We start from the raw sequence: 21,934 nt of genomic DNA, 5'->3' as shown, positions 1-21,934 counted from the left end.
AGTAACAGATGTATTGTTAGTAGGATACCTAACACATGTTCAATAAATACTTCACTGAATGAGGTAAATGGAATGCTTAGAGAATGCTATTTTAGAGAATGCTATTTTAACACTGTGGTAATCAAACTTTTCCAAGTTATATATGCTTTACATTGTATTGCAGGAAAAAGACATGTTTATCAAATACATTTTAAAATCAAGTTGTTAACTCCTTCAATATTCTCAGTATTAGAGATAACGTATTTCTGTAATGGCATGAACAGGGTATTTGTCTTTTCTTTTTTATTATATTTGGTCTATATTTGAGGCCAATTCCATAACAATCTGATAATGGCTATGGACTTATGACTAAACCATGAAAAGAAAAGTTTATAGACCAGGCACGGTGGCTCATGCCCATAATCCCAGCACTTTGGGAGGTCAAAGCAGGTGGATCACTTGAGGTCAGAAGTTCCGTACCAGCTTGACCAACATAGTGAGTCTCTACTAAAAATACAAAATTATCTGGGCGTGGTGGTACACGCCTAAAATCCCAGCTATTCAGGAGGCTGAGGCAGGAGAATTGCTTGAACCCGGGAGGGGGAGGTTTCAGTGAACCGAGATCGTGCCATTGCACTCCAGCCTGAGCAACAAGAGTGAAATTTCATCTCTCAAAAAAAAAAAAAAAAAAAAAAGCCGGGCGCGGTGGCTCATGCCTGTAATCCCAGCACTTTGGGAGGCCAAGGTGAGCGGATCATGAGGTCAGATGGAGACCATCCTGGCTAACGCGGTGAAACCCCGTCTCTACTAAAAATACAAAAAATTAGCCAGGTGAGGTGGCTGGTGCCTGTAGTCCCAGCCACGTGGGAGGCTGAGGCAGGAGCATGGCGTGAACCCGGGAGGCAGAGCTTACAGTGAGCGGAGTTGGCACCATTGCACTCCAGCCTGGGTGACAGCGAGACTCTGTCTCAAAAAAAAAAAAAAAAAAAAAAAAAGAAAGAAAGAAAAGAAAAGAAAAAAGAAAATTACTGAAAAAAACAAACACCAAAGATGACAATACCAATTGTTTACCTTCAAATAAACCCACCTAAAAGTTAATGACAGGGAATTTTGGGTTAAGGTGGCAGACTAAATTCATACATTAAAATTATTCTCCTGAAACCCTACTAAAAACACACTGAAATAATCTATTTTTAAAAGATAAAATCAAGCTGTGGCATGGTGGCATGCCTGTAATCCCAGCTATTTGGGAGGCTGAGGTGGGAGAAGAGAATTGCTTGAGCCCAGAAGGTTGAGGCTACAGTGAGTTATGACCACACTACTGCATTCCAGCCTGGACAACAGAGAAAGACCCAATCTCCTTAAAAAAAAAAAAAAAAAAGACAATAGGAAAGGAGAAAAACAACTTAACAAAGGCAAATTCTCAGTTGAGAGCAGAAAGAACTGAAAAAAAGAATCCAGTTTATAACAATCCTCAGAAGGCTGAGAAACTAGGAAAACTGGCCACCTTTGGAAATAAGTGGGAGAAAACTGAAGCAACAAGAGATTTAATTATCTGCAGAAGTTATACTCCCTACACCTGCTTCCTAGGTTTACACACTGAGAAGCTGCTACTCTCATTTGTGGGATGCAGGATTCCTGGGTGACCTTAAATGGAACAATGGGATGAAGATCGAAAATAGGACCAAGAAAATATGGGCATACTAAGTGTGGACAACCCCATTCTGCTCCCGTTGCCGGACCCCACATTTCCCCACTGAATTCTCAGAAAGCTATCAGCCAGATCTCTAGCCTCCAAGTATGAGGTTTGAAAAGACTGTTGTGGGGAACCTGATCAGTTCAAGAAGAACATCTAAAGATACTGAAACCAGAGGGTTCACCAAATGGTCAGCACAAATCACCCCACTAAACTTACAAATCGACAAGCACCACCACATACTCAAAGCTTTCTAATCAACTACTTAATTCCTTTTTTAAAAATAAAAATACTATCTATCCAGTCTCCATCTTTAGTTCTTCACTTTTAATCATGCATGTACCATAAAGATTATCTGACAATGGTCTATAACAAGCTTGTCCAACCTGCAGCCAAGATGCTTTAAATGCAGCCCAACACAAATTCATAAACTTTCATAAAACATTATGAGACTTTTTATGAGGTTTTTTTGTTTTTTTTTAAAAAGCTCATCAGCTATCATTAGTGTATTTTACGTGTGGCCCAAGACAATGCTTCTTCCAATGTGGGCCATGGAAGCCAGAAGATCTGCAACACCCTTGATCTGTAACATAAAAGACAGAGACCTGAGAACATAAAAGACAATTTGGAATTAACAGACTAAGTAGGAAGTAAAGAAAATCTTCAAAAAGATTAAAATCCTCTGAGGGATAATATAAGATACCCTTGAGGCAAGAATAGGATGCTACAAAAGAAACATTCAAAGGGAGGAAAGAAAGCTCTTGAAATAACTGAAATAAAAACAAAACTCAGTAGAGGAAGATAAAATAAGGACATGAATTGGAAAGAAGCAGAGAAAAACTGAGTATGTTTCACATCTGAAAAGCAGAATTCTGGAAAAAGAGAGGGAATTGTTATCAATAATATAGTTCAAGAACATTTCCTACCACTGAAGGATATAAGACAGCCGACTGAAAGAGACCACTCAGTGCCTAACAAAACAGATTTTAAATGTCAAAAATAGACAAAAACAGACGTTATCCTCATGAAATTTTAGAACACTGAGGACAAAGAATTTCTTAAAATCTTAAGAGCTTCCAAGAAAACGCAGGTCACATAGAAAAAACCGAGTTCTTCATATACTAGAAACTAAAGACGGTGGATCAATTGACTAAAAATGATAAATGAAAATGTATTTCCAACCTGGAAAAGATGAGTCAGGTAGGAAGGTAAAATAAAGACATTTTCAGAAGTATATAATGCTCAAAACTTACCTTCCACACATTCTCTGTCAGGGAGCTACGGAAGATACGTTCCACCCAAATTGAGGGAAGAAATAAAGGGAAATTCATGAAATTGCAGAAAACACATGTAACACAGGAGAAAACAGAAGATGATCTCCAGAATGATAAAGAGGAAATCCCCAAATTAATCATATGTAATGGTTTGTGGCCAAGGATAGCACTGGATCTAGTACAAAGACCACCTTTCACCTGAAACAATGCACACAAGGACAGTAAAAACCAAGAGAGCACTTTTATTGATGAGGTTCATAGTGACACCAGTAAGCATACATGTTGAGACAAATGGCATAAAGTAGCACATACAGTGCCCTAACACAAGTGGTATCACTGTAGCTAAAGTCTCTTCTAACCAACATCTTCACAAGGGCCTTCTGATTCCCACATGCTGAAATAAAGAAAAAGACCGTTATTGGCCAGGCACGGAGGCTCATGCCTGTAATCCCAGCACTTTGGGAGGCTGAGGTGGGTGGATCACGAGGTCAGGAGACAGACACCATCCTGGCTAACACGGTGAAAACCCATCTCTACTAAAAATACAAAAAATTAGCCAGGCGTGGTGGCGGGTGCCTGTAGTCTCAGCTACTCCAGAGGCTGAGGCAAGAGAATGGCATGAACTTGGGAGGCAGAGCTTGCAGTGAGCCGAGATTGTGCCACTACACTCCAGCCTGGGCGACCAAGCAAGACTCCATCAAAAGAAACGAAGAAAAGAGAAGAGATGAGACGAGGACAGAAAGAAAGACAGAAAGAAAAGAAAAGAAAAGAGAAAAAGACCGTTATCACCCAAATATGAGAAATTCTCCCATATATACATACTTGTATCTAGATGACTAATCTCTGGAAAGTTATAAGAAAACACTGGTTCTTTCCAAGGAAGGGATGGCCAAAAGGTAGGCTAACTTAACATTGTTCACTCTTTTTAAGACCTTTTTATTTCTTGTATCATGCACAGGTATTGCCTATTCAAAAACAAACCTACCACAGGGAAAGACTGAAAGCTTTTCTTCAATATCTGCTACAAGACAAGGATGCCTACTCTTAACACTTATATTCAACATAGTCCTAGCCAGAGCAATCACATAAGAAAAGGAAATAAAAGCCATCAGCAGAAAAAAGGGGGTAAAATTATCCCTGTGTGCAGATGACATGATCTTGTATGTAGAAACCCCTAAAAATTCCACAGTTACTAGAATAAATGAATTCAGTCAAGTAGCAGGATACAAAATCAATATACAAAAATCAGATGTATTTCTTTATGCAAATAATGATCTGAAAAAAATCAAGAAAACATTTCCACTTAAAATAACATCAAAAAAATAAAACACTGAGGAACAAACTTAATGAAGGAAGTGAAAGCTTTATATACTAAACACTATAAAATACAGACAAAGTAAACTGAAGACACACAGCCGGGCATGGTGGCTCACGCCTGTAATCCCAGCACTTTGGGAGGCCAAGGCGGGTAGATCACCTGAAGTCAGGAGTTCAAGACCAGCCTGGCCAACATGGCGAAACCCTGTCTCTACTAAAAATACAAAAATTGGCCAGGCGGGCGTGGTGGCAGGCACCTGTAATCCCAGCTACTTGGGGGGCTGAGGCAGCAGAATTGCTTGAACCCAGGAGGAGGCGGAGGTTGCAGTGAGCTGAGATCACACCACTGCACTTCTGCCTGGGCAACAGAGTGTGACTCTGTCTCAAAAAACAGAAAAAAACTAAAGACACAAATAAATATAACGATATCCCCAAGTTTGTGGATTGGAAGAATATTGTTAAAATGTCCATACTATCCAAAGTGATCTACAGATTCAATGCAATCCCTATCAAATTTCCAAAGGCATTTTTCACAAAAATAGAAAACACAATTCTAAAATTTGTATTAAATCATAAAAGACGCTGAATAGCCAAAAGAATCTTGAGAAAGAAAAACAAAGTAGGAGGTATCACACTACCTGATTTCAACTTATATTACAAAGTGATAGTTATCAAAACAGTATGGTACTGGCATAAAAACAGACACATGGATTAATGGAACTGAATACAGAGCCCAAAAATAAACCCAAGCATATATTATGAGCTAATTTTTGACAAGTCCAACAAGATACAATAGGGAAAAGATGGTGTCTTCAATAAGTAGTGGTAAGAAAACTAGATATCTATATGCAAAAGAATGAAACTGGACCTGATGCCTATCTTACACATCATACATAAAAAGCAACTCAAAATAGATTAAATACCTAACACCTGAAACCATAAACCTCCTTGAAGGAAATTTAGGAGAAAAATTTCTTAATATCCTCCTTGACAATGATTTTTTGGATATCCCATCAAAAGCTCAGGTAGCAAAAGCAAAAATAAGCAAGTGGGACTACATCAAGCAAATAAGCTTCTGCATAGCAGTAAAAAAACAAAACAAAACAGGGGTAAAAAGGTAGGACAGGGATTAGGGGAGAATACTGGCAAACCACACATCTGATAAGGGGTTAAAATCCAAAACATATAAGGAACTCACACAACTCAGTAGCAAAAAAAAAAGAAAAAACCCAAATAACTGGATTTTAAAATAGGCAAGGACCTGAATAGCCATTTTTCCAAAGTCACACTAATGGTCAAATGGTATATGAAAAGATGCTCAACATCATAATCATGAGGAAAATGAAAATTAAAACCACAATAGATATCATCTCGTGTCTCTTATAATGACTATTATCAAAAAGGCAAAGACATAAGTGTTGGTGAGGATGTGTAGAAAACGAAACCTTTGTACATGGTTGATAGGAATGTAAATTAGTATAGCCATTATTGAAAACAGTATAGAGTTTCCTTAAAAAAAATACAACTACCATAAGATCCAACAATGCCTCTGTTGGGCATATATTCAAAGGTAATAAAATCAGCATCTGAGAGAGACATCTGCACTCCCACGTTCATGGCGGCATTACTTCCAATAGCCAAGATATGGAAACAAACTAAGTGTCCTGATGGACAATTTACTTACCCATTCAAGGACAGATGAATGGATAAAGAAATTGTGACGTTTGTATATACATATATTAAGTCCTCCCTTAATGTCATCAATAGGTTCTTGGGAACTGAGACGTTAAGCTAAATGAACATACAGCAGGTCCTCAAGTAACACTGTTTCCTTCAATCTAATTTTGGCATAATGCAAAATGAAAAAAAAATCAGTTTTGTCATACTTTTTTTCCCCTCTTAACCACAGTTTCTAAGAACTTACTGATGACAATGAGGACTTTATACGATGGAATAGTTAGCTTTAAGAAAGGAGATACTGCCATTTGTGACAACATGGATGAACCGGGAGGAAAGTATACTAAATAAAGTAAGCCAGACACAGAAAAATACTGTATGATCTCACTTAATAAGCAGAATGGGAGGCAGCGGGGTGAGAAGCTGAACGTATAGAGAGTAGAATGGTGGTTTTCAAGGGTCTGGAGGTAGAGAATGGGTGGGATGGGCAGAAGTAGGTCGGAGGGTACAAATCTGCAGTTAGGCAAGATGAATAATTCTAGAGATCAAATTAATACACAGCATGAGAACCATAGTTAATAATATTGTGTACAGAAAATTTGCTGAAAGAGATTTTAGGTGTACACACACAGAAACAGACATTTTGTGAAGGATACAGACATTTGTTTGACCATAGTAATCATTTCACTATGTATACAAAGCATGTTGTATACCTCAGATATGTATAATAAAAAAATGAAAAAAAACCAAAAAACTGTATCCTACCTTCCAAAAACAGTTTCAAATGCATTATGTCTTTGGATTTAGCAAGGAATTCACCTTTGCAGGCCCACTTACATACAACAGTATAAATATACCAGTTGATTCATTGTACTATTCACAGTAAAAGATTGAAAGAAAACCGGGCACGGTGGCTCACGCCTGTAATCCCAGCACTTTGGGAGGCCGAAGCAGGCAGATCACGAGGTCAGGAGATCGAGACCATCCTGACTAACATGGTGAAACCCCGTCTCTACTAAAAGTACAAAAAAATTAGGCGGGCATGGTGGCGGGCGCCTGTAGTCCCAGCTACTCAGGAGGCTGAGGCAGGAGAATGGCGTGAACCCAGGAGGCGGAGCTTGCAGTGAGCGAAGATCGTGCCACTGCACTCCAGCCTGGGTGACAGAGCAAGACTCTGTCTCAAAAAAAAAAAAAAAAAAAAGATTGAAAGACACCCAAAGGTCTATCAACAGGGGAAAGAACAGGTAAATTAAACTGCTTATATATCCATACAAAGGAATATTTGCAGCCATAAAAAAATGAAGGAAAGTAAAAAGTAGTAAGACAAAAAGAATAAAATATATATACACACACACACACACACAATATATATATATATATACACACACATTTCCTTGTACATGCATAAAACACATCTGGAAGGTTACACGAGAAACCTCTGAGGTTTCTGGAGATGTAAACTGGGGGCATGAAGGCATGGGAAAGGGAGAGACTTCACTGTTTACCTTTTTATTATTTTCCAATTTTAAATCATTTGAATGTATAACTTGTCTAAAAATCAAATTTTAAAAGTTGAGGGAATTAACATTACAGAAAGTAACAAACCTCAAGGAAGCAGCCACCTTCACCAGATGGACAGTCTACCTCACTCTTCCCACGCTCCAGTAGTTACTGAATGCCACTCTCCTCCCTCCATTCAGTCTGCCCCACCTGCTGGCCTTCTAGAGCCTCAGTGCAGTCCTATTCCCACACCTCCAAACACATCCATACACTGTGATGGTCGATCTGGGACCACCAGTTGAGAGGAAATGTGTTGTGTTTCCACTCTTGAGACAAACAGAGTGTTATTTTATTGAGGTTTGGGATTTTTTTCTTGCATTAACAGGGTTTCTAGATCCCAGTAGGTGAATGAGAAAGAAGTATGCTTTTATTGCATAAGGAATTTGTTTCTGATACACCAAAGTGATGATGTATGACTTTTCTTAAAGAAGTGGTTATTAGAAGAGTTAAAAATCAATAGAAACAAAAAGTCATAGGCATTGTTCCAATACTCCAGGAACATCACAATTTGGATTCTGTAGATGTGTGTAATATAATGTGTAATATTACATTCTGACAACCTCAAGTTGAAAACTGCACAGCTGAAGATCACTTATAGTCAGTAACACTTTTCAAACTTTAATTTTAAATTCATCAAGTCTCTCCCTAATATATCATACTTTTTAATAAAGGAAACTGTCAGATACGCTATAATACAGAGGAAAACGTTTATATACTCTTTCATTATAATTTTTCCACAACTTCCAAAATGAAGAAAAAGACATGGAAACATTAAGCTCAGAGAATAATTGTGGCAGACAATTCCCTCCTCCTGAAAGTTCAATTACCCCAACACAGGCATAATTTCTTACTAACTCAAAAGGAACTGAATTCACATATAAAGACAAACGTGGGATTCTGTTGAATTCTGTTGGACAGAGAACACAATTGCTCAAGCACTGGTTGGGCACTTGTATTCTAATAGCTCACAGTTACTGAGCACTCCATGTCTGGGAAGAGCCAGTGCTGGGTGCCTGGCATGCATCCTTGCACCTCATCAGCACAACTATCCTATGGGCTCATCCTGGTTAACCTATTTTATAAATGAGAACACTAGCATCAGAGAAGTTAAAAAATTTGCCTAAAAACATCCAGAGTAGGTTTCATCGTTGCCCACTACTTTATAATGCTTTCCCAAGGGTACTGAGACGTTATCAAAACATGTTAGTGAAACAGTCTAAAACATCACAAATTTTAGGTTAATAAAAAATACCCAGAAAAGGGCAGCGTTATTAGAAATCTCAGCATAACGTAATAATAAGAACTTATGATGATTGTATTCTTTTCCTATTTTTTCTCCCATACAGGCATATGAAATACCATAAAACTTATTTTAGGGGTGTGTGTGTACATGTAGTTTCAGGATAATATAGTAATCTAAAACATTTTTAATATGGCAAAGTGTGGCAATACTAAATTTTTAAAAATGATTTTTATTTAGCAAACAGAAAGCAAAAATGTTGTCCAAGTAACATGCATTTATTTTATCCCTAGGAATGCACCTTTCCTTCTGCAAAGGATGTGAGATCCTGGCATGTAAATGAACATGAGGGACTAGTCATGAAAATACTGTATATTCAATTCCTTAAATTCTAAAATTGTCTTAGCATTTAACATCCAACACACTAAAGAATCTTTTTTCATATTCAATATAAATAAGGACAAATTCAGTAAACTCAGATGGGCTATTTTTTTCACGTAAATTTTAAAAAATCAAGGGCAATTTTTCAACTGATTTTCTTTTACCGATACGAGTCAATGAGAAAATATGAAATTGAAACATATCACCATTTCTCAGTGTTTACAAGTGGTAAGTCACAAGGAAAACCTTCCAAGGTCTTCTGTGTTGTTTTAAAAAGGTATTATAATCACATAATTTGGGAAACAATGTGTACTATTATCAAGAAACCTTTCATATTTTGTGAAATGGAGCACTTCCCCAATTTAAGAGACTATGGAAACCTTTTTCAGACATTTTTTAACATCCTCAGAAATTGAAATTCTTGTTAATGCTGATCTGATCAATTCCTCCAAGTATATGGACTACTTCTTTGCAAACTCCAAGCCCCCAAATCAAATCACCTGTTCAACTGTATCTGAAAATCAGTTACATACAAGCATCAGAAAGTGTTTCTCCCAGCAACATAGACCCAAAACACACTAAAAAACAAAAATTATCAAGAACATACAAAAGACATATCTTTTCATATATTTATTTATTTTTTGAGATGGAGTCTCACTCTGTCACCAGGCTGGAGTGCAGTGGCTCGATCTTGGCTCACTGCAACCTCTGCCTCCTGGGTTCAAGCAATCGTCTGCCTCTGCCTCCCAAATAGCTGGGATTACAGGTGCTTGACACCACGCCCAGCTAATTTTTGTATTTTTAGTAAAGACAAGGTTTCACCATGTTGGCCAGGATGGTCTTGATCTCCTGACCTCAGGTGATCCACCCGCCTTGGCCTCCCAAAGTGCTGGGATTACAGGCATGAGCCACCGAGCCTGGCCACAAAAGACATACCTTTTCAAAGCCACAATTACCTCTCACCTGGACCATTGTTTCTCACTGATCTACCTGTCATAACTCTTGCACCTAATCATCTACTTATATCATAGGAGAGTGTTCCTCTTAAAATATAAATAAGATCATGGTGTTCTCCTTTTCAGGAACATTCAATGGCCTCCTATTCCATTGCTATTAAGCACAAACTACTGACACATCACCTTATGGTTGTGTGAGATATACTGAGCCGTCCTTCTTGTCCTCACATCTCTAATCTTCTCACCTTCTGACTGTCCCCTCTGCTCACTCTGTTGGTCTCCACAACACTCTTCAAACATGCTCAGCACACTCTCACCCAGAGCCTTTACACTGGCTTCCTCACTGTCTGGGATGCTCTTCTCTCAGGTAATCAAGTGGCTCACTCACTCACCTCTTTAAAATCTGTGCTCAAATACTGCTTTCTGTTCATATGGACCCTAAACACCTGTCTGTACTTCCAATTCCTTTTTTTTTTTTTTTTTTTGGAGACGGAGTCTTGCTCTGTTACCCACGCTGGAGTGCAGTGGTGCAATCTCGGCTCACTGTAACCTCCGCCTCCCAGGTTCAAGCAATTCTCCTGCCTTGGCCTCCCAAGTAGCTGTGATTACAGGTGCATGCCACTGAGCCTGGCTAATTTTTGTATTTTTAGCAGAGAACGGGTTTCACCATGTTGGCCAGTCTGGTCTCGAACTCCTGACCTCAAGTGATCTACCTACCTTGGCCTCCCAAAGTGCTGAGATTACAGGCATAAGCCACTGTGCCTGGCCAGGCAATTCCTCTTTATCAAACTTAATTTTTACCATGGGACTTGCCAAACACATTATAATTAACTGATTTTTTTTAAGAGTTGAGTTACCTAACATTAAAATATAAACTCTATGCAGAGAATTCTACCTGTTTTGTACACTGATATGATTTCCAACATCTGACATACAGTAGGTATTCAATAAATTCTATTGTCTCAAAGCCGGCTGCAGAGGCACATGTCTATAGTACCTGCTACTTGAGAGGCTGAGGCAGGAGGATCACTTGAGCCCAGGAGTTGGAAACCAGCCTGGGCAATGTAACAAGACACTGCCCCTTAAAAAAAAAAAAACTATGAAATAAAATGTAATGGAACAGAAATAATTATCGCTTCAATTCTGAATCAGTTGAAAATAAATAACCACCCCAAAAATGAGGAAACCTACAGTAATCCTCTTTAATTCATATTGGATTTTAGGTTACTATTAAAACATTTTGCTATCTCAAGGATTCAGCAGGCTGAGCAGAGCAGATAGCTTGAGCCCAGGAGTTCAAGATCAGTCTTGGCAAAATGGCAAAACCCCATCTCTACAAAAAAATACAAAAATTAGCCAGGCGTGGTGGCCCGCATCCAAGGTCCCAGCTACTCAGGAGGCTGAGGTAGGAGGGTCGCATGAACCCAGTAGGCAGAGGTTGTAGTAAGCCAAGATCATGCCACTGCACTCTAACCTGGGCAACAGAGCAAGACCCTGTCTCCCAACCAAAAAAAAAAAAAAAAAAAAAGAATTCAGCTAGAAAAACCTTATATTTACTTTGATTAAGAAAATGTTTATAAACCAATACTTTATGATGCACACTGGTGAATATGAAGTTATACCTGAAGTAATATTAAATGACAGCTTTTCCATTTCTAGAATGTATGCATCAACTACCTTCACTTAAACATGGTATTATCCAAGCTCACAGTATCTGAGAAGGTTTGTGTCATTATCTAGCAAACTAAAGTCAAGCCCTCTGTATTTCCCCACCTGTGATCTTCAAAGATATGGTGCTCCTTGAGATTTCTGTAAGGTAGGTCTGTTCTAAAACGTGTGAAAGGAAGAGAACCTGAAAAGGCAAGGTCTAAGAAGATCACTCATTTGGAGATGGCAAGGGTCACATCGGGGTTATCTAAGTCAGTGTGATTTACCCTTTGGTAAATCATACACATATTTCAAAAGTTACTTTATATGCTGTAATTCTTGCACACATATTTCATGGAAAATAAATTAGTATTACCTCGACTATCATCCATATCACCATCCCTTGAATGTTCTGATTGGATGTCTGGAGGGGTCTGAAGGATGGCCACGCTCTTCTGATTTATAATCTTCAATTTCAGTTTTGGTTTTGACAGTTTTCTTCTTGGAACTGCAACTGTGAGGCTCTGTAACTGAGTCATCCCTGATTCAGTCAAACACACACCATCCTGGGTATAAGTCTTGGGTGGGTCTAAAATTACAAAATCCCAAGAATACAAATCTAAACTTTCATTTTAAATTTGACTGATTACTGATTACTGATTACTGATACCCATGTCAAGGGAATGTGACTGTAGTTCCAGAAAGCAATTACGTATCTATGAAATGCATGAATAATTAACTTCATGAAACCCAATAAAAACTAGGAAAAATAGGTCAAACTTCCTTGGATTATAGGCAGAAATGTTACATGTTTTTAAAAAATGGTCTTCCTGGGCCGGGTGCGGGGGCTCATGCCTGTAATCCCAGCACTCTGGGAGGCCGAGGCGGCAGGCAGATCACGAGGTCAGGAGATCGAGACCATCCTGGCTAACACAGTGAAACCCTGTCTCTTCTAAAAATACAAAAAATTAGCCGGGCGTGGTGGCGGGCACCTGTAATCCCAGCTATGCGGGAGGCTGAGGCAGGAGAATCGCTTGAACCCGGGAGGCGGAGGTTGCAGTGAGCCGAGATCGTGCCACTGCACTCCAGCCTGGGTGACAGGGCGAGACTCCGTCTCAAAAAAGTCTTCCTGGCATTTCTATTTTCATGTCCCAACAAAAAGAGTTAGAAGCACTGCAAAGAAATGCAATGCTCAGCTAATCCACTATGAGCTTTTTCCTGGAAAAGATCAAAAGGCAGGGATCTATTTACACAAGAAAAGAGAGAATACTCCAGAAGCTCATCTGGAAAAATCAGAGTATCAACATAATTACTAATAGGGAGAAGTAATAAATAAGTACAAATCCTGCAGATTTAATTTTAAATGTACAAAACTGTTGTTCCTTAGAACAATTCCTGTACTATCCAAATGTTTTTGTATCAGGTACTATTAAATACAAGTATTCAAAAGAATGACTGTTTAATAAGAATGTCATATTAATCACCATACTAGGCTTATTAATTATTTTAAAAATTAACAGATTGAATTAATTCTAAAAGAAATCTGCTTGCTAACTAGGCCGTATTTTCTGCTAACTGATAATTAAGCACAGTAATATATCAATGAAACCAAAGTAAGTATGGCATTAATGGTTATTCTAAGAGCTGTTATTTTTGTTGCCAACTTGCTGAAATTTATAGGAATACTGCCCCAGTAAAGCTGGATGACATTTTATATATCATTGTGGAAATGATTACCAACATTATGGAATTTGGATAGAACACCCATATGATTGAAGCAGATTTTACAAGTGGTAAGCCAATTATGTAAAAATTAAGCAAAGTAAATTAATTAAATTAAGTAAAGCAGTTCAAATTTTACCTAGCTCTTTTACTTTTGTGACAATTTGTGCTACAAGTGAAGATCCACAGCAGTCTGAGGAAGGCACTGAAATGAAAAAAAAAATCCAGGTAATTCTTTTCAGAAAAGGTAAAGTGTATTTACATACTTATATATGATTAAATTTTCTGTTTCTATACTCATTTTATTAAAATAAATGTTTGAACACTAAAGTTAAAAGCACTTTTTAAAGCAACAACAAAACAAGAAGTGATGAAGGAAATACTCAAGTCATGGAGGAAAACCTGGCTAAGAAAGAATCAACACATTGGATTTTGACATATTGTCAATAACTACAAGATCATGTTCCTTGGAAGCAAAATTATAGTTTACATCTAAAGTATGTGCTTTTTATTGTTTCATGTAAATTGTTTTATAACAAGTTGTGATAAGTCATGTATAACCAACAATAATATTTTTCATAAAATACTTGTCAAAGTAAGTTTCACAAAGATAAAATAGAGTAGAGCTAAGCTAATTCATTGGTTATGGACAGTAAGGTGCAAATGAGTGGTACAAGAGTGCAGACTCACAGTTTAAATTATTCTCTTACCATTAGACGCAGGCATATAGGGTCTGCACATGTTACAATCAAAACCAATGTCTGCTACATTTTCCACTTCTTCCTCAGTATTTAAGTTCTGACGAACTGCATGCATCCATCTAAAAAGACCATATTTGTACATTTTTTAAAAAAAATGGAATATACTGAGAACTGCTACCTTTTAAACCTGTAACACTGAGTCTTCAAACTTAAAAGCCCTAAGCCTCACATGCTCCTCCTACCTTGCCCTTTTCTCCTAACTATCCCTATTAACAGAAAAACTTTCATAGAGCTAAGGAGGAAATAAAAAGGAATGAGAACAACTATTAGAGAGGAAGCAAAGCACATTACATAAGGAAGCTAATTATTTTATAATCATATATTAAATATTTCAAAGACAGCAAGGAAGCTAGTTAGGGCAAACACAAAGGTATTCAGAAAACTGCAAATGGCAGTGCTAGCATATATGGGCTCCAGGCAATGCATCTAAATTGAAGTAGACATATCTCATGGAAAGCGATGTTGAATGGTAATTGGGAAATAAAGTAAAAAGTTGTCTTGCAATGGAACAGATAATTAGTAGCCAGAGTCCCAAGAATACTGTACTACTGATAAAATAATACTATCAATATATGTTCACTGCTTAACTTCTGAAGGGTACAACAATATACCAATGAAAGCAAAGAAACATTCTTGATTTTGAAATTCCACATAATTATGTAGGGAGGGCAGAAGGTGCTATCTAATACCTAGATATCTAGTATCTAGAGCTTTAAGAGAAAGTGGTTTAAGGAGAACAGAAAGTGTTAGATATTTTTTATAATCTATTAAAAGATTCAGAAACCCTTCATAAGAAACGGCATAGATGAAGGCAATAATTCTCCATCTAATTTCAAGGGATTCCTAAACCCTCAAAAAGGCCTAAATTAAAAATCTTTAGTCTTGGGTGGACACAGTGGCTCATGCCTATAATCATAAAACTTTGGGAGGCTGAGGTGGGCGGATCACAAGGTCAAAAGATGGAGACCATCCTGGCCAACATGGTGAAACCGTCTCTACTAAAAATACAAAAATTAGCTGGGCGTGGTGGCATGCACCTGTAGTCCCAGCTACTCCGGAGGCTGGGTCAGGAGAATCGCTTGAACCCAGGAGGCGGAGGTGGAGTTTGCAGTGAGCCAAGATAGCGCCCCTGCACTCCAGCCTGGCGACAGAGCAAGACTCTGTCTCTAAATTTAAAAACAAAACAAAACAAAACTTTAGTCTGGAGTTGAGAATTCAAAACAGGAAATCAATTCTGTAAGTTTCTAGGTGACTAAAAATCTACAAGGCAAAAAGTTCCATACCTAAAACTTGTGATTAAGGAAAAGCTATTTTCCAGTTTTTTTTGCTACATTTCAAAGAGAAAAGCTTTAAAAAGATGAAAAAATAGCACAATACCTATCACGTTGTCTACATTGCAGAATAAGATCTTCTTCTCTATAGTTTCAATAGCAGACTGGACAGGAAGATAAGCTTGCACAAGGAGCGCACTGTGTGTAATTGTTCTTCCATTCACATCTTAGAGCTGCAGATGTTGCTCCACAGTGTCTGCACCAAACACACCTGAAATCCAAATCCCCCCGAAAAGTCTCAATTTTATTTTCTTAGTTATTCAGTTACTGTAATTCAGGAAGCTACATACGAACATAATGGGGCAAATGATTTAATGTGTATGTGAAAATTTTTCTGATTAGTGGTATCTATCATAGAATATGTGTATTATTCAATTAAATAGGTATGGCTAATTTTTAAAAACTAAAGTGGTATGAGAAAGCTCTGAACTTGAAAGACTGACAAGGCAAACAAACCCTAGAGAACCATTTGCACTTCCAGCCTCGTTTGGGAACTGTCTGCAATGGAGGGTCTAGGCACTAGGTATGATAACTTATGTCACAATCTTCACACAGCAGGAGTCTTCCTGGGTCAGTTGCCTTCCCACAGGCCTCACACACAGTGCACTCAAGACACCTCCAACCTTTGCTAAGAACCACTTTAGTGATCTCTGAAAGAAACAACCAATCCATGTGATTTATGCATTAACCTAACATAATCAAATATACTATATAAATTAATATGGTGCTTATGTACCTAGAAGCAGAAAGGGGCAATCAACTAACATTTATTGAGCACCTACGGAGGCCCAATACTGGGTTGGGCATGTTCATACACGCTTTTAGGAGCCTACTGAGCAGAATAATAGAAAATGGCACATATTTTAATGCCTTTTTAAAGTCCACATAATTACCTTATGCTGTACATTTAATGTCCACTATATTTATAGATATAGTGACCAGATTTTAAAGAAATCAAGTAAGCTTCACTGTTATTGATACATAATTTGAAAATACATCAACAAAATCTCCATCTACATTTCCATGCTTAGAATCAATAGAAAAAATACCAAAAAAATTAATGTAAAGCGTGAGTTCTTAGGGACATTTTATGATCTTAGAGGATTTCTATTTAGACTATGAAGCTAGGAATTCTGAAGTTCACATTCATTCCTCTGTTTATTCTCCCCTCTCTCAAGGGTATAAGTTAGCAGAATATTTGGGAATCTCCAAATCCCTAACAAACTCCTGAAGGAAACCACACCATGTAATATTAAGATTGCGGAACTTCTTTAACATCTCAAAAGACTAGGATCGTCAGACAGAACCAATCAAGTGCCCACATTATAATGAAACAGCAAGTAATGAGGGTACGGAATAAAAATTCAGATCATGAGGTACATGAAAGCCTAAAAGCTACCAGAGAAGAAAATAAAAGAGTTAAATTCAAAGGAACACCCATCAGAATGGCACAAAACTTCCCAACTCCAGATGCTAGAAGAGTATAAGTTTCCAATTCTACAGGAAAATACTTTTCAAAGTACAATTCTCAACCTAGCTACACAAGCAACTATGTGTGAAGAGAGAATACGTTGTAGACACAGGAAGACTCAAAATTCAGCTCCTTCATTCTCCTTCTAATAAAGTTACTTAGAGATATGCGGAACAGAATGAGGATGTATTACAAAGAAAAGGAAGACTTGGGATCTATAAATCAACAGATCCAACAAAGAACATCAGGCCAGGGAAGTTTAAGGATGAGAACAACACACCCAGAAGCCACTGGCACATATCAGAGCAGGAGAAGGGAATGTCTAGAAGGAGGGTAGGACTTCTCCCAGAAAAAAACAGTGCTTTAAAAAATAATCTTATATGATAGTTCTATAGTAGGCAAAAACAAAGAACGAATGGAGAGTCACTATTACTTTCTTGTTATTAAAAACTCCATGAAAGACAAAAGAAACTCATAGTATACTGTTTAGATCTGCAGTGAACATTTACTGAGTCATAACCAACACCTTATTAATTGAACTAAACATAGTAATACAACTATATTGGGAGAAGGAAGGGGGTGTATTTTAAGAGCTAAATCAGAATTTATTTATTCATAGCAGAAAGTCAACAAAATCTAGCATTGATAAAGCAGTAAACCAGTTGATTATTTAGAGCTGTAACATTAACCACAAGAAAAAAGACCTGAAAAGATTAAAAGTGATTGCCTCAGATGTGGAGGTAGAGTAAGACAAGAGTTGGTTGTTCATTACAAGGCCTTTTTTTTTTTTTTTTGAGATGGAGTCTTGCTCTGTTGCCTGGGCTGGAGTGCAGTGGTGTGATCTCAGCTCACTGCAACCTCCGGCTCCCATGTTCAAATAATTCTCCTGGCTCAGCCTCCTGAGTAGCTAGGACTAGAGGAATGAGCCACCACACTCGGCTAATTTTTGTATTTTTAGTAGAGATGGGGTTTTACTGTGTTGGCCAGGCTGGCTTGAACTCCTGCCCTCAAGTGATCCACCCACCTCGGCCTCCCAAAGTGCTGGGATGACAGGTGTGAGGCACCACACCCGACCCGTTACAAGGCTTTTAATGTCATTTGATTTTTAAACATGTATATTTATTATTTTGATTAGCTTATTGATTTTTAAGAATTTGTCTTAGATTACCAAGTTAGTATGTTATTTGCCCAAATGAAGGAAATGGCCTGGGGTAAGATCAGGGTGGCTTAGAGCAGTAGCCAGCAAACATTTCCAATAAAGGGCCAGAGAGTAAACACAAAGTTTTGAGGGCCATATGATCTGTTGCAACTTTATAAAAACTCTGCCAGTGTAATGCAAAAACCGCTACAAATATATGTAAACAAAAGAACATGGCCATATTTCAATAAAAGTTTATTTGCAAACACAGGAAATGGGCCAGATTTAGTCTATGGGCCAGTCTGCCCGACCCTGGCTTAAACAATGACCTGAAGACAAAGTGGCAGACAGATCTGAGGTGTTTAGTGGCAGAATTTTTAAAATATTTATCTTCATTCCTATTAAGTTTTCTTCACAGATACCTGTGGTCCCTTTTACAACCAAACTCTCAAGTTTCTCCGCTTATATTCACTCTTCAAAACACTACAGTCTAGTCTCTACACCCACATCCACTCATAACTGCTTAAGCCAGGCTTGTCAAGACCTTCTTATTCTCAAATCTAATGGAAACATTAGTGTTTGTGTTTCTTGACTTCTAGTACTTCAACACTTCAACAATTTCTCCCTCTTTGAAATTTCCTTTTAACTTAGGTACTGGGGTTGTACTATCATTTTTTTCTTCTGTTGAACCAGTTTAGCCTTAGTTTTAAAAGTTTTTTCAAATAAGATGTCATCCAGGATTCCATCCATGGTACCATGCCCAAAGTTGTTACAGATATGTTTTATAATCTAATACGGATACATGCTTCAACGATAATGGAGTAGATGGGACCAGCCTGTTCTCCCATAAGATAGTAGAAAATTGGACAAAGTGTATGAAACAACTGTTTTCAGATATTGGACAACACATAGTAAAGGAGACAGTGGTCTCTGAGAGGAAGGAAACACTCAGGGAGTCCTATGATATTCTGCCTAGAAACATTTTCCAGAACGCTGCCCAGGGAGGGAGAACCTCAGCAGAGTACAATCAATGGCCTCGCTGAGGTTAGGGAAGGTGAGGCAGTGGAATTTGCAGGACACAGTACTCAAAATGAAGAAGCAATAAGGACTAAGAGCTCCAGAAATCTACAAAGGATCCCCTGAAGTCTTTGGTGGAACACCAAGCCGTACTTCTAGAAGCCCAAAGACCCACAACCAGGGGAAAGTACACCTACTGGGAATTTGTAAGCTGCACAATTACCAGAGCTTGCAAAAGGCTCAAAGACAAGTGAAGCACAACCAGTCAGAGTACAAAGACACTGGTGAACAGGGGATAGAATTCAGTAGTGATCCCAGAAAGGCCAAGTCTTAAGTATAGGGTTAAACTAATGCTAGGACTGCAGCTACCAAAATGTGGACTAGGGAACCCCAGTGGGTCTGTAAAGTTAAAACAAGTTTAAATAATACTAAGATTTAATTTGCCTTTTTTCACTTTATTCACAATTATACAGTGGTGTTTATAGAAGCTACATGTTGTATCATAATATTACACTGACATTGTACAGGTTGTGCTTCTGTAGTCTTGTGTTACAAAATGTTCCTAGTTTTAATTTCTAAAATGCTGAATAGTCCATAGTTAAAATCCTCATGAACAAAAACTATGGCATCCCCAGTAATTTTAAAGAGTGTTAAGGTTCTAAAACCATAAAGTTTGAAAATATCCACCTTAGAGTGAAGGCTTTCTAGACTTGCCCCAGCAAGCTTAAAAAGAAGCTTCAAAGGTATCAAGCTTATCCACAAACAATTGCCTCCTGCAATAAAAATGCAAGCTGAGCCAATTCACATATCCCTAGTATATTTCTAGATACTGCTGTATTTCTCAATGAGACTGCAGTATTCTATACTGTCCAAAACAGTGTTGTGTAAAAGGAACCACACATAATTTTTAAAAACAGGAATAACTAGGTGTCTGATAGTGCACTAATTGTCCAAACTTAACTTATGTAAGTCATACTCATCTGTAAAATGGGAATTCGGTAATTGTTGGATGGGTTAAAAGAAATATATTACTATCTTGAAAGGGATCTTATTCAATTTCCTTAGGTCCAAAACATTAAGTATTCTAAAAAACAAAATCTAATGATAGCAGCTACTTTTATACAGAATATAAAGCACAAAGAAGAAAATAAACATGTTTTATGCATATATAACTTCATTTTTAATTGGCTTTATATACTCTGTGTTTTTCAGTCACATACCATGAGCAACTAATTTTAAAAAACTACATAAATTAACCGTACTAGTCTTCTATTTTGGATAGTATTAATTACAATCTTTCATTTTGATTCCTAAATTCACAAAAACCTGTATTACCCTATAAAATAAATACTACTGTAGTTATCAACAAAGAATTCTGAAGGAGATAATGTTGATTGGCTTACTATACTGACATTTTACCGTCAATGATATAACACAGTGATGTCTGAAGGGCAGGGAGAATGGTATAAAAATCACTCATGATTCACAACCTATTATTGAAACTGAGGTTAGTATTTATATTACAAGGTATGGCAATACTAGAAAAGATTTCCTTGTGGAGTATACAGTTTAAGACCTCTGCTGTACAGCTATACCTCCATGCTTGCTTCCAGTGGCCATGACACTTTATTCAAATATGTAAGTTTTATTAAGACTGAGTTCTTAAAAAGAAAAAACCAAGAACCTTAGATAAAACTAGTGAAGTATTGAGACCTGTCCATATTTGAAACCAAGCACACGATACCACTTAAAAGATTCCCCAGAAAGCCTCTATCCTGAAATGCTTGAAAGTGAGCAGTGCTGACTCTCAATTATTACCAATTGCATTAAATATGACACTTGTTTTGTTTCTTTTGGCTATAAGGAGAAAATGTCATTTTGTGTATGAGTGAGCACAGAGGAGAGAGAATGTGGGAAAGAACAGAATGGGCTAATAATTTTTTACTAAATACTCCAGTTCTCAGCTTTATAAATCAACAGACAAAATGAATCAGCTAAACCTAAAACCTTTGTGAATAGTATAGATTGTCTTTTAAATTAAATGCATATATTTTTATGTTTTACTTTTTCAAGGCAAAAGCAGGATATTAGTACAATATAAGATTTATAGAGAAGCAAATTTCTTCAGATAGCAAACCCTTAAAAGCAGTATTTAAAGTACTTAAATACTGTCACATATGTTTAATAATCATAATACTTAATTGTGAGAACTGGGAGCTCATGTTACTACTAAAACCAAATAAAAATTAATACATATTTGTTAACTCAATTTAAGGATGTTTACCTTAATACTGACACAGTATGGATGATAACACTGACCACACTGAGAACAGGCAAGTAATCTTCCTTCTGCTCCTTGGCCAAAACTGCCACAAACTACACACATATCCTGAAGTTAAGAAAACAGAACATATTTTAAATGGAGACTAAGCTAAAAACCTACAAATTTTACTTTAAAAATACCTTCTTAACTAATACAGCTCTATAGCTAAATATTGGATCACTTCTGTGTATATGAGATAAAGCAGAAATATACAAGGAGGAATTCAATGAGGAAGACAGTAAATTGTCAAGTTCAAACCTGATTCAAAGTGAATTTGTCACTGCTGGAAAACAACACAACCGTAGTGTGCATAGAGTTTTCTTCATCATCCTTATTTGATGAAATATCTGCAGTAGACACCTATAAAAAGCAAAATACACAAAATACAAAGTTATATTTTTCACTTGTTTTACACTTAACTGGAAAGCTTCAGAAAATTCATAA

The 21,934-nt window shown here is 37.4% G+C and overlaps 1 protein-coding gene across 1 annotated transcript in view; it reads right to left on the bottom strand.

The window, feature by feature from the left end:
- LOC129524654 (histone-lysine N-methyltransferase 2C-like) overlaps positions 1-21,934 on the bottom strand; it is a 46,996-nt gene that overhangs the window by 9,993 nt on the left and 15,069 nt on the right. Inside the window, 7 exon segments of the mRNA XM_063696943.1 lie at positions 12,104-12,316; positions 13,589-13,654; positions 14,160-14,269; positions 15,588-15,752; positions 16,008-16,189; positions 21,452-21,556; positions 21,749-21,850. Of these exon segments, the coding sequence (XP_063553013.1) occupies positions 12,104-12,316; positions 13,589-13,654; positions 14,160-14,269; positions 15,588-15,752; positions 16,008-16,189; positions 21,452-21,556; positions 21,749-21,850 (943 nt within the window).

The sequence above is a fragment of the Gorilla gorilla genome, chromosome 13 (genome assembly GCF_029281585.2).
Source record: "Gorilla gorilla gorilla isolate KB3781 chromosome 13, NHGRI_mGorGor1-v2.1_pri, whole genome shotgun sequence".
NCBI classification, from domain to species: domain Eukaryota; kingdom Metazoa; phylum Chordata; class Mammalia; order Primates; family Hominidae; genus Gorilla; species Gorilla gorilla.
This window is presented reverse-complemented; position numbering and strand designations above follow the sequence as displayed.